Below are 12,993 nucleotides of genomic sequence, written 5' to 3'. Positions count from 1 at the left end.
AGGTTATATCACAAGCTATAATTTATTTTATTTTCTTATTTAATCTTTTTAATCCCTTTTTATTTCACATTTACATATAGTACAAAAGTGGTGTGATTGGTTTTATAGGGTGAAATGATACCAAATGGATATGGTTACAGGGTATGATTGATTAATTTGTATTATAAAGCGCTGATTGGCCTTTGATGCCCCAGTGCTTGGCTTGAGGCCTAAATCTTATAATCTTAATCCTAATAAAGAGAAAGTTATCCAAGAACACTTCTTGTTTAGCTTCACAAGACCAAGTTGTGGCTATCCCTCAAACAGTGAGAGGGCTAGAGGTCCAACTCAGGAAAGGGCTCACAATGTATGAATATTTTATCCTCCTTAGCCTTCAGGAAGAACTTGTTAGTGGCTCTAGTATCAAAACAGGAGTCTGGTAACACAAAACATCTTTTTACCTCCCACTGCGTGTCATGATTTCTTCGTTTTTAGGGGGTGGGGCCAGTTATAACTACTATGGGCTAGACCAGATGTCATAAACGAGGAACTTTTCTTTTCACACGATTTGTTAATTATCTCTACCATCTTCCAAGACAAGGGGAGGATGAGCAGAATTTATTCAAACCCGCACCTTAGATCATATGAATTCGAAATACACATCCTATGCAAGGATATAGAAACTGTGACAATTTATACTTGGTTTTGAAGGCTCAAAGGCCACTCCTGAATGGCAGAAGCAAAGGATAGTGACAATTCTGTAGCTAGCAGGATAAAGCCCTGGAGACTAACCATATATACATATGATCAGTGTCCAAGCTCCCTCTCCACCAAGGCTATGACCATGGAGGGCCAGACAATGGCTGTTTAGGACTCAGCATGTAGACCTATAGGCTCTCCCAAATCCCCCATCCTTAGCTCACAAGGATGGTGAGGTTGCAGACAGTATAAGAAACTATCAAGCTTCATCAGGACTCAAACCCCAGTCCAGCAATTGCCAGTCATCCCTATGCCCAGATCATTAGGGGGTTGATAAAAATCATTAGCTTTGCTGTCAATTCCCGGGAAAGTTAGACCAGCTGGTCTTTTGCTCCTCCCTAAATATGAGACTCCTATTAACCCTTTTACCCCCAGGCTATTTGGAAATTTCCAACCCTTAACCCCCAGGGGGTTATTTTTTTTCAAGCACATTTTGCAATATAATTTATTTAAATTGCTCTAACAGCCTTAATTTTAGTCATAGAGAGGTCAGGTTGGTCTCGTTCTCTTGGAAAATGCCTGAAGTTTCTGATAAATTTATCAAAAATATGCAAGAAAAAATATAAATAGCAGTTTTTTGCAAGGACGTACCGGTACGTCCATGGGGGTAAAGGGATGGGTTTTGTGAAACGTACCAGTACGTCCTTTGGGGGTAAAAGGGTTAAAGGATGATGGTTTTTATATGGGTTGGAACAAATATTTTTTTCAAAGTACTGCAATTTGTATTTTTCCCAACTACAGAATACAAACTTGATTCTTTCAAGTTCAACCATCGCCCAAGTCGTAGGCCTAAAGGTCAAAAAGGTTAAGTCTTTCTGACTGACAGGCTGACAGTGCTTCCTGCTATCCACCAGTACTTATAGCTACGTCATTAGATTTGAACATCTGTTTCAGCTTCACTGAAGTCATACTCCTATGGGACTAGTCTGTATCGGTAGGAAAAACATAATTTATTTAATTTATGATACAGTATTTTAATAGTGGGTAAGATTATTTTAAAGTAAATGTAATTTTTAAATAGAAAAAATTATTTTAATACCCAAAATTCATGGAGGAGTCCCCTACTCCCCTTTTTAGTGGTATTGTCTTGTTTGTTATGTTACCAACTAAAAGATTACTCTAAGCCAGCAGAGGATAACCTGTATGCTAACAATTTTTCCGCTCCCTGATAGGGCGGCTACTGAGAATTTATCTTTCATTATTATCAAATTTTCAATATTTAACTTAGCCGGTGATTATATAAGCTGCAGCTCTGCTGCTCGACAGAAAACTCTACGGAAAAAATCCGCCAGCGATCGCTATGCAGGTAGGGGGTGTACTTCAACAGCGCCATCTGTCGTGCAGGTACTCAGTACTCATTGTAAACAAAGAACTCTATTTTCTCTCTGTCGTGCTACCGGCAAGACCTACTAATTCGCTGTTGCTAACTGGATTTGTTTTCACAACTATTTGGTGAAGTACACTATTCTAGTTTTAAGCTTTCGCTGTGCAGGCTTTCTCTTCAATAAATCCTTGCATTCTTTTTTTGATATCGGATTATTTGTTGATGACTTTGGATAGTTTTTGAATTCCCCTTTGACCAATTCAAAATGGCTGACCCTTCTCAAGTCCCAAAATTCAGGAAGTGTAATGCTAGGGACTGTTCAAGGCGTCTTCCGAAGGCCTCTATCGATCCTCACACCGTTTGTTCCAATTGTCGGGATAAAACCTGTCAATTGGAAGATCGATGTGAGGAATGCGTTGGGCTTTCGGAATTCGATTTTATCGAATTCCAAAAATATACACGTAGGCTAGAGAGAGATAGAGTCAGGAGAAGTTCATCTCGTTCTGTTGATTTTTCCTCTCCTCATGCCCCACAACCTTTTCCTTCCCCTGTAGTGGTTGCTCCTAATCCCCCTTCTGGCACTCAGGAACCTTCGATGGCTGACATGATGCGTGCCATCCAAGCTCTGGGTGAGAGAGTTGAGTCTCTGGCTAGTGACCGTAACCAGCTCATGGCGGACGTCAAGGAGCTGAAGTGTAAAAGTGCAGTGGGAAGTGGTAAAGTGAGTGATAGTGTTGTGGATAGTGTTGCGCTTGAGGGTTCGTCTGTTCGTGCCTGTCGTCCTCCTAGTTCGGGACCTCTTGCAAGCTCCCAAGTCCAGGGGAGAAGCAATGTCGTACGACCAATGGGTTCGAGAGGCTTTAATCAGCGAACAGACGTTCCCTCCGTGGTTTCGGGCGTATCTACCCAAGATCGCCCCACCCACACTAAGACGAGAGAGCCCATTTATTCCTCGTCTGCGGAAGAGGTTTCTCGTAAGAAACCATGGACCAAGGTCTCACGACCTCTTAAGCGCAAGTCGGTCCCTTCCGCGCAAGTCCAACGGCCCAGTTGTAGCCACTGGGTCAGTTCGGACTCGCTGCAGTCTTCCGACGACTGCTCACCTCCTAAGAGAGGCAAAGCGGTACCGCCTCAGGCAGTTACACCGTCTGTCGCCGCACCTGCTCCTGCAGACCCTAAGTGGTCTTTGCTGCAGACCATGCAGTACCAATTAACGTCTCTGATGCAGGACTTTCGTGCGGAGAAGGTTGCTGCTGCACCAGCCTCTTGCCTACAACCAACCACACACTCGGTTGTGCGTCCTGTGGACGCTGAGGCTACCTTCTTGCGCACTCCAGCTGAGAGTCCCGCCACCCATGCGTTCCAGGGTGCCCTGCCAGCCGCATGTTGACGTTCAGCGACGCACGGAACCTTCCGTTGACGTTCGCGAGGTACAACAACCGTCAGAGTTGTTTTGTTTTGACGCGGTGCGTCAACCTCCGCAACCCAGTGTGGTTGCCACTGCTCTCCCACATCAGACTACACAGTCTGGAGTAGACGCTGTGCGTCCCCGCGCCGCTATGGTTGTTGCCAGCTCACAGACTGGGCAACAGTTCCATGACGTTGCGTCCGGTTCAGTCACGCGTGCACCCGTGCGACCGGACTCAGCTAACCAGCCGATACCTACTCCTTTGCCGCTTCCTCCTCAATTCTCGGATGATGGACTCTCTGATGATGACGATGCGGCACACGTTGATGAACCACATTCGGACCTTGACGAGCCCAAGTCCACGCAACCCTCTTTGGACTTTAGAAAAGTTCTTGCTCTGTTCAAAGAGATGTTTCCGGACCAGTTTGTGTCTGTGGCTCCGCGCTCTCCTCCGTCAGAGTTTGCTTTAGGTACGCAGTCATCCTCGCCTGCCTTTACTAGACTCGTCCTCGCACGCTCGTCCAAGAGAGCTTTACGAGTTATAGGAGAATGGATGCAGTCCAAAAAGAGTCTAGGGAAGACAGCCTTTACATTTCCCCCTGCTAGACTCTCTTCCAGATCGAGCGTCTGGTATGCCACGGGAGAAGTTCTCGGCTTGGGAGTTCCTGCCTCTGCCCAGGGCGACTTCTCAAGTCTTGTAGACTCTCCCCGCAGGCTAGCCATGAGACGCTCTAAGATTTGCTGGTCACCTTCGGACCTAGACCATCTGTTGAAAGGGTTATTTAGAGCCTTCGAGGTCTTCAACTTTTTAGACTGGTGTCTGGGAGCTTTGAGCAGGAAGATCTCCCCGACTGAGAAGGAATCTTCCTTGCTCATCATGTCCTGCATGGACAAGGCCATTCGTGACGGATCTAGTGAGCTTGCTGCATCGTTCGTATCCGGAGTCCTCAAGAAGCGTGAGAACCTTTGCTCTTTCCTGTCAGCTGGAGTGACACCGTGTCAAAGATCAGAACTTCTGTTTGCTCCTCTCACTAAGTGCCTTTTTCCAGAGGACTTGATTAAGGAGATTGCTGCTTCTTTGATACAGAAGGACACCCATGACCTGGTTGCGTCCTCTGCCCGCAAAGCCACCCCTTTGCCTACCTTGTCAGCTAGACCAAGGATGGACACTCCAGCGTCCCGATTTATTCCGCCCTTTCGTGGCAGAGCCTCCAGCAGAGGAGGTGCTCGTGCCGAAGGGAGACGTGGGAAGAAGAAAGGAACCAAGTCCTTTAAAGGCAGAGTCTGACTGCCAGCTTCTTCAGACAGCAGTGGGAGCCAGACTCAAGAACTTCTGGCAGACCTGGGAGAAGAGAGGCGCAGATGCACAATCTGTGAAGTTGCTCAGAGAGGGGTACAAGATCCCGTTTGTACGAAAACCCCCTCTAGCAACGTCTCCCATCGATCTCTCTCCCAGGTACAGAGAGGAAGACAAGAGACGAGCATTGAAACAGGAGGTGTCTCTCTTACTAGAAAAGGGAGCGGTAGTCAAAGTCCTGGACCATCAAACCCCGGGCTTCTACAACCGTCTCTTCTTAGTGGCAAAGAAGACAGGAGGGTGGAGGCCGGTGCTAGACGTCAGTGCGCTGAATGTCTTTGTCACAAAGCAGACGTTCTCCATGGAGACCACAAAGTCCGTTCTAGCAGCGGTCAGAAGGGAAGACTGGATGGTCTCTTTAGACCTAAGGGACGCATACTTTCACGTCCCCATCCACCCAGACTCCCAACCTTTTCTGAGATTTGTTTACGAAAAGGTTGTCTACCAGTTTCAAGCCCTGTGCTTTGGCCTAAGCACAGCTCCTCTTGTGTTTACGAGGCTGATGAGGAATGTAGCCAAATTCCTTCATTTAGCGGACATCAGAGCCTCCCTCTATTTGGACGACTGGCTTCTAAGAGCTTCTTCCAGTCGTCGCTGTCTGAAGGATCTAAAGTTGACTCTAGATCTGACCAAGGAATTGGGTCTCCTGGTCAATATGGAAAAGTCTCAAGTGGTCCCATCCCAAACTATTGTGTATTTAGGGATGGAGATTCACAGTCTAGCTTTTCGGGCTTTTCCGTCGGCCCCCAGAACAAGTCAAGCCCAGTTATGCATCCAGAACATGCTGAAGAAGGAACGATGTTCAGTCAGGCAGTGGATGAGTCTGATAGGGACGCTATCATCCCTGGAACAGTTCGTATCGTTAGGAAGACTACACCTCCGTCCTCTTCAATATCACCTAGCTGTTTACTTGAAAAAGGACAAGACGCTAGAAGCGGTCTCGATCCCCATTTCCGAGAAGATGAAGTCTTCCCTGACTTGGTGGAAGGACAGTATCAGCCTCAGAGAGGGTCTGCCCCTGGCTGTTCAGACTCCCAACCACGTTCTCTTCTCGGACGTATCGGACACGGGCTGGGGCGCGACATTAGACGGTCGGGAATGCTCGGGAACTTGGAACTCGAGTCAAAGGACATTGCATATCAACTGCAAGGAGCTACTGGCAGTACATCTGGCCTTGAAAAGCTTCAAGTCTCTCCTTCAAGGCAAAGTGGTGGAGGTGAACTCGGACAACACCACGGCTTTGGCGTACATCTCCAAGCAAGGAGGGACCCACTCTATGACGTTGTACGAGATCGCAAGGGACCTCCTCACCTGGTCAAAAGATCTAAACATTTCACTAGTAACGAGGTTCATCCAAGGCAACTTGAATGTCATGGCAGATTGCCTCAGTCGGAAGGGACAAATCATTCCAACAGAATGGACCCTACACAAGGATGTGTGCAAGAGACTGTGGGCCACATGGGGCCAGCCTACCATAGATCTCTTCGCAACCTCGATGACCAAGAGGCTCCCAATATATTGCTCACCAATCCCGGACCCAGCAGCAGTTCATATAGATGCCTTTCTCCTAGATTGGTCACATCTAGACCTATATGCATTCCCCCCGTTCAAGATTGTCAACAAGGTACTGCAGAAGTTCGCCTCTCACGAAGGGACAAGGTTGACGTTAGTTGCTCCCCTCTGGCCCGCGAGAGAATGGTTCACCGAGGTACTTCGATGGCTAGTGGACGTTCCCAGAACTCTTCCTCTAAGGGTGGACCTTCTACGTCAGCCACACGTAAAGAAGGTACACCAAGGCCTCCACGCTCTTCGTCTGACTGCCTTCAGACTATCGAAAGACTCTCGAGAGCTAGAGGCTTTTCGAAGGAGGCAGCCAGGGCGATTGCTAGAGCAAGGAGGACATCCACCCTTAGAGTCTACCAATCAAAGTGGGAAGTCTTCCGAAACTGGTGCAAGTCAGTATCAGTATCCTCGACCAGTACCTCTGTAACTCAAATAGCTGACTTCCTTTTATACCTGAGGAAAGAAAGATCTCTTTCAGCTCCCACTATCAAGGGTTACAGAAGCATGTTGGCATCAGTCTTCCGTCACAGAGGCTTAGATCTTTCCAACAACAAAGATCTACAGGACCTCCTTAAGTCTTTTGAGACCACGAAGGAGTGTCGTTTGGCTACACCTGGTTGGAATTTAGACGTGGTACTAAGATTCCTCATGTCAGAAAGGTTCGAGCCGCTACAATCAGCCTCCTTTAAAGATCTCACTTTAAAGACTCTTTTCCTGGTTTGCTTAGCCACAGCTAAAAGAGTCAGTGAGATTCACGCCTTCAGCAGGAACATCGGATTTTCATCTGAAACGGCTACATGTTCTTTACAACTTGGTTTTCTAGCCAAAAACGAGCTACCTTCTCGTCCTTGGCCGAAATCGTTCGATATTCCAAGCCTATCAAATATGGTTGGAAATGAACTAGAAAGAGTCTTATGCCCTGTGAGAGCTCTTAAGTTCTATTTAAGACGAACTAAACCTTTACGAGGACAGTCAGAAGCTTTATGGTGTTCAGTTAAGAAACCATCTTTGCCTATGTCAAAGAATGCTTTATCCTATTTTATCAGACTGTTAATACGAGAAGCTCATTCCCATCTGAGTGAGGAAGACCAAGCTTTGCTGAAGGTAAGGACACATGAAGTTAGAGCTGTCGCAACTTCAGTGGCCTTTAAACAAAATAGATCTCTGCGAAGTATAATGGACGCAACCTATTGGAGAAGCAAGTCAGTGTTCGCGTCTTTTTATCTTAAAGTTGTCCAGTCTCTTTACGAGAACTGCTACACCCTGGGACCATTCGTAGCAGCGAGTGCAGTAGTGGGTGAGGGCTAGGGCTCAACCACTACAATCCCCTAATTCCATAACCTTTTTAATCTTTCTCTTGAAATGTTTTTATTGTTGTTTTTGGGTTGTCCGGAAGGCTAAGAAGCCTTTCGCATCCTGGTTGATTTGGCGGGTGGTCAAATTCTTTTCTTGAGAAGCGCCTAGATTAGAGGTTTTGATGAGGTCCTGTGGTATGGGTTGCAACCCTTCATACTTCAGATCCTAGGGGTCGCTCAGCATCCTAAGAGGATCGCGAGGCTCCGTAAGGAAGACGTACTTAAAAAGGCAGAGTAATTGTTCAAGTCGACTTCCTTACCAGGTACTTATTTATTTTATGTTTGTTATTTTGAATAACTTCTAAAATGAAATAAAAAATCCTTAGCTCATAATAATGTAAACATTTATTGCTGGTCTCTACCCACCCCCCTGGGTGTGAATCAGCTCATATAATCACCGGTTAAGTTAAATATTGAAAAATGTTATTTTGATAATAAAATAAATTTTTGAATATACTTACCCGGTGATTATATATTAAAGGACCCTCCCTTCCTCCCCAATAGAGACGCAGTGGACCAAGGAGAAAATTGAGTTCTTTGTTTACAATGAGTACTGAGTACCTGCACGACAGATGGCGCTGTTGAAGTACACCCTCTACCTGCATAGCGATCGCTGGTGGATTTTTTCCGTAGAGTTTTCTGTCGAGCAGCAGAGCTGCAGCTTATATAATCACCGGGTAAGTATATTCAAAAATTATTTTATTATCAAAATAAAATTTTTCAAGTTTCTTTGAAGGAATTACTATGAATTTTGAGTATCAAAAGGAGTATCTTTTATTTTAAGAACTAGTTAGTTGCCCTATGAATTCATAACAGCTACTGTAGCTTCCAAAAAGTCAAAACCATAATTTCTGGCATATAGTGCAAAAAATTGGTTTGTGATTTACCATTTGTCAGTTATTTGATTTTATCTCACCTGAAGCCCCAACCATATCCCCCATAATTGATATATTCAGCTCTGCCTGTGTGGAGTGGGGTGTAACCTCGTGAGTCAGTGTACGAAGAGAGAATGATAGCTTTAATGTAGTACTTCCATGTCAAGAATGCGTGGTGACCTTTCAGAACTCTTGCCAATTGCTCTTCAGGGGTCAAAGGCTGTGTTTTACCAAAGATAAAAAGAAAATGGACATTTAGATAACATTTAGGAAGTGCCAGATTGTAGCCATATAATCATTCCTATCAAACCTTGGATTCCATTATAGTTTAACTATGTTGAAGTGATGGAGGGGCTATCTTTTCTCAAAACTAGTAGAGATGTGCCTAAAACTATTCCTAGAGTCTACATTGTAGCACTATAGTCCATTTCTTTTAGCGATGTATATTTGCACCGACTCGCAGCGGTGTCCTTTTAGCTCGGATAAGTTTCCGGATCGCTGATTGGTTGGACAAGATAATTCTAACCAATCACCGATCAGGAAACTTTTCCGAGCTAAAAGGGCACCGCCGCGAGTCGGTGCAAATATGCATCGCTAAAAGAAATGGACTATAAGTAATAAGATGATGAATTAGACTGGCCAGTATTGAAAAACTAAAATATTAGAGAAGGGAGTTAGGGATTAGTCATTGATAAAATACACTGCATTTGAATCCGTTTAAAAAAAATCATCTATAGAATAGAAAGCTTAATGATTATGAGCTTAATATTCTAAATTAGACACAGAGTCAATATAAGATTGAAATTGAGTGAAAGGAGAAAGCACAATAAGTGTGAATATTGATTGTCTCGTGCAGTATCTTACCAGTATACGTTCATAGACCTTCTGTACCGTTGGAATCGTACTCTCTTTAAACCACTCCCATTCAATGCCGTATGTCTCCTCCATTCCCCATGTAAAGCCACTTGTCCCGAGTAACTGCTCCAACGTGTCTATCGTGGAAGACTTTTCAGGAACCGAGAGGTAGGCTATCAGCGATGAGCGATATGCTGTTGTGATTAATATGCAGAACACCCACCAAAATCCAATTATAACCTGCAATTTAAATGTTAAATGAACAAGTGTTTGCTTGGTTTTATGCCAAAGAACCTAACTAAAAAAGAAAAATTTAGGATAAGTTAACCCTTTTACCCCCAAAGGACGTACTTGTATGTTTCACAAAAGCCATCCCTGTGCCCCCATGGATGTACCGGTACGTCCTTGCAAAAAAATGCTATAAGATTTTTTTTTTCATATTTTTGATAATTTCTTGAGAAAATTCAGGCATTTTCCAAGAGAATGAGACCAACCTGACCTCTCTATGACAAAAATTAAGCCTGTTAGAGCAATTTAAAAAAAGTATACTGCAAAATGTGATGGGATAAAAATAACCCCTTGGGGGTTAAGGGTTGGAAATTTCCAAATAGCCCAGGGGTAAAAGGGTTAACTAAAGTGCCATGAAATGAAGAAAATATAACAGATTTTTGTATATTTTGAGAAGCCGTTTAGAAGGGTACTAAGAAGAGTAAGTACTTGGACCTTATGAAAGATGAGGTTGCCAGAAAGACAAGTTCAGATAGAGATGTTACAGTACCATAAGAAAAGATGCAGAGTGAGAGTAAGACAAGGTATTTGAGAAGCATCTAAGAGGGACGTTAGTACCCATCAGAGATCAAAAGCTAGTCCTTTATTGCTTATCCTAGTAATGGTAAACACCACCAATCAGTTTTGAGCGATAAGTTCCAGGTTACTGCTAATTAAGTTGATTTAATCAGAGAGGTCTTAAAAATGTTAGAAGATGAGAGTTGAATTATGAGAAAGTCTTCAATATCAGTATGAAGATTTCAAGATCAGTATGAAACTAAAGATTGTGGTGCCAAGATTAGTAAAAGGAAGAAGTACCGTTAATAAAGTGGCCATTTGGATTTTGCTGATACAAATACAATCAACATAAGGCTTTGAATGTAGCTGATTGTGTCACTGGATGTACTTAAGATTACAAACTATAAATGGGAGAAGGAATAGTCAATTCCCAAAATGTTCAAGTAGAGAAAATACGTAAGAGAAAAGAGGACGGACACTTTATTGCTGTAGAAGAACTCGTTACTCTTTTTGTATATTGGTAGAAAAAGTATCCTATTAGTAAACAAAAAAAAGATTTATATGGATATGGCTTGTACTACTGTATGCATCAGAGATAAGGCCAGCTGTAAAATGTGCCAAGAAGATTTTGATGAGACGCAAATACAAAATGCTGATAATACCTAATGGAATTAGCATGTAATTTGAAGTGGTGAGGAAAAGATACCCTGAAAATTTGTAAATATGAAAGTAGCACTACGGCAAAAATTAACCTGATGTATGGTGAGACGTATCTTGTTTTTTTTTCTTTACAAGTTTTAATATCGTCATCTTAAAATGTTTACGCTATGGTAGACTAATGAGGGGAAAAGAAAAGTCAATTTACAATTCGCATCTAAATTAGATTTCATCTTTTTTCTTGTAAAGTGAGCTACTCACCTGCTTCAGTCAAGTATCAGGTATACGATCATCTATTGAGGGAAAATGTTTTCTCAGTATTCAATATGTAACTTGTTCTTCATATTTTTTTAAATAGTGTCATAGCCTGAAAAAATATGTGCTTTGTTATTCTTTGTTTTTTTATAGAGGATAATTTTGTGCATAAAGTGAGCACATTACCAATACTTACTTAATAACAAAATAGAGAATTTTATCCTAATCAACCTCAGGAGAACAATTTCTTATGTCAAGAATGAAAATTTATGCTGCATATGAAAAATCATTCTCATAGAGGGTGAGTGCTGTCAGCACACATCACATAGTACAATGTGAGCATTACTAATGGAACTTTGCAACATCCCTTCTGTACCTAACTGCACCCACTCTTTAGCATTTTACTATACTTCCGTTCCCATTACTTTTCTTTCAAATTCTTTGTAACTTAGTGAACCTGTTGGTATTCCGTCAGTTCCACGTTGTGTTGATTGGCCTCCCATGCCCCAGTGCTGGATCATATGGCCCAAATTTCTATATTCAATCCAATTCATGAGACATAGTCTTCACTCCCTTTATCTCATTGTCTTTACCCCATTAAATAAAAATACTTCCAACACGATGTGTGTAAAAACAGCATTTCTTTCATCTGGGAAAATAGTTGTTATTATTATTATTATTATTATTATTATTATTATTATTATTATTATTACTTGCTAAGCTACAACTCTAGTTGGAAAAGCAGGATGCTATACGCCCAGGGGCTCCAACAGGGAAAATAGCTCAGTGAGGAAAGGAAATGATGAAAAAAATTAAGTAATTAACAATTAAAATAAAATATTTTAAGAAGAGTAACAATATTGAAATATTTCCTATATAAATTATAAAAAGTATAACCCCAAGGGCTCCAACAGGGAAAATAACCCAGTGAGGAAAGGAAGCAATGGAAAAAAATTAAGTAATTAACAATTAAAATAAAATATTTTAAGAAGAGTAACAATATTGAAATAAATATTTCCTTTATGAATTATAAAAAGTATAAGCCCAAGGGCTCCAACAGGGAAAATAGCCTAGTGAGGAAAGGAAACGATGAAAAAATGAAGTAATTAACAATTAAAAAGTATTTTAAGAAGAGTAACAATATTGAAATAAATATTTCCTATATAAATTATAAAAAACTAACAAAACAATAGGAAGAGAAATTAGATAGAACAGTTTTAAAGAAGTTTGGCCATGTGAAATGTGAAGGGCAGAAGTAAAAATGTTAAAATGTGTACTTTAACCCTTTTACCCCCAAAGGACGTACTGGTACGTTTCACAAAAGCCATCCCTTTACCCCCATGGACGTACCAGTACGTCCTTGCAAAAAAAATGCTATAAAAATGTTTTTTTTTCATATTTTTGATAATTTTTTTTTAAAAATTCAGGCATTTTCCAAGAGAATGAGACCAACCTGACCTCTCTATGACAAAAATTAAGGCTGTTAGAGCAATTTAAAAAAAATATACTGCAAAATGTGCTGGGAAAAAAATAACCCCCTGGGGGTTGAGGGTTGGAAATTTCCAAATAGCCTGGGGGTTAAAGGGTTAACAGATCAGTCTTTCCTTTACCTGGAATGTTACGTTTGTTGGTAAACTGCTGTTCATCGGTGGATCGTCCAGCAGGATGCCCCAAGAGTAGAGCATGGCTGTGCTTAGTCTCAAAATCTTCCCTTTGAATATTTTATTCCATAACTTTTGAAGCAGCCACAGTACAACGCCAGCTACTGAGCTAGCAATCACTATTGCAACCCATAGTTCACCTAAAGGGAGATTCATGTA

The 12,993-nt window shown here is 42.2% G+C and overlaps 1 protein-coding gene across 1 annotated transcript in view; it reads right to left on the bottom strand.

The window, feature by feature from the left end:
- The window catches only part of LOC137658883 (probable glutamate receptor), a 54,554-nt gene that overhangs the window by 27,521 nt on the left and 14,040 nt on the right, over positions 1–12,993 (bottom strand). Inside the window, exons 6-8 of the mRNA XM_068394007.1 lie at positions 12,784–12,974; positions 9,485–9,715; positions 8,662–8,840 (exon numbers count right to left, since the gene is read on the bottom strand). Of these exons, the coding sequence (XP_068250108.1) occupies positions 8,662–8,840; positions 9,485–9,715; positions 12,784–12,974 (601 nt within the window). The remainder of the gene's footprint in view (positions 1–8,661; positions 8,841–9,484; positions 9,716–12,783; positions 12,975–12,993) is intronic.

The sequence above is a fragment of the Palaemon carinicauda genome, chromosome 19 (assembly GCF_036898095.1).
Source record: "Palaemon carinicauda isolate YSFRI2023 chromosome 19, ASM3689809v2, whole genome shotgun sequence".
NCBI lineage: Eukaryota > Metazoa > Arthropoda > Malacostraca > Decapoda > Palaemonidae > Palaemon > Palaemon carinicauda.
Note: the sequence above shows the minus strand (reverse complement) of the source record. Positions and strands in the feature narration are given on the sequence as shown.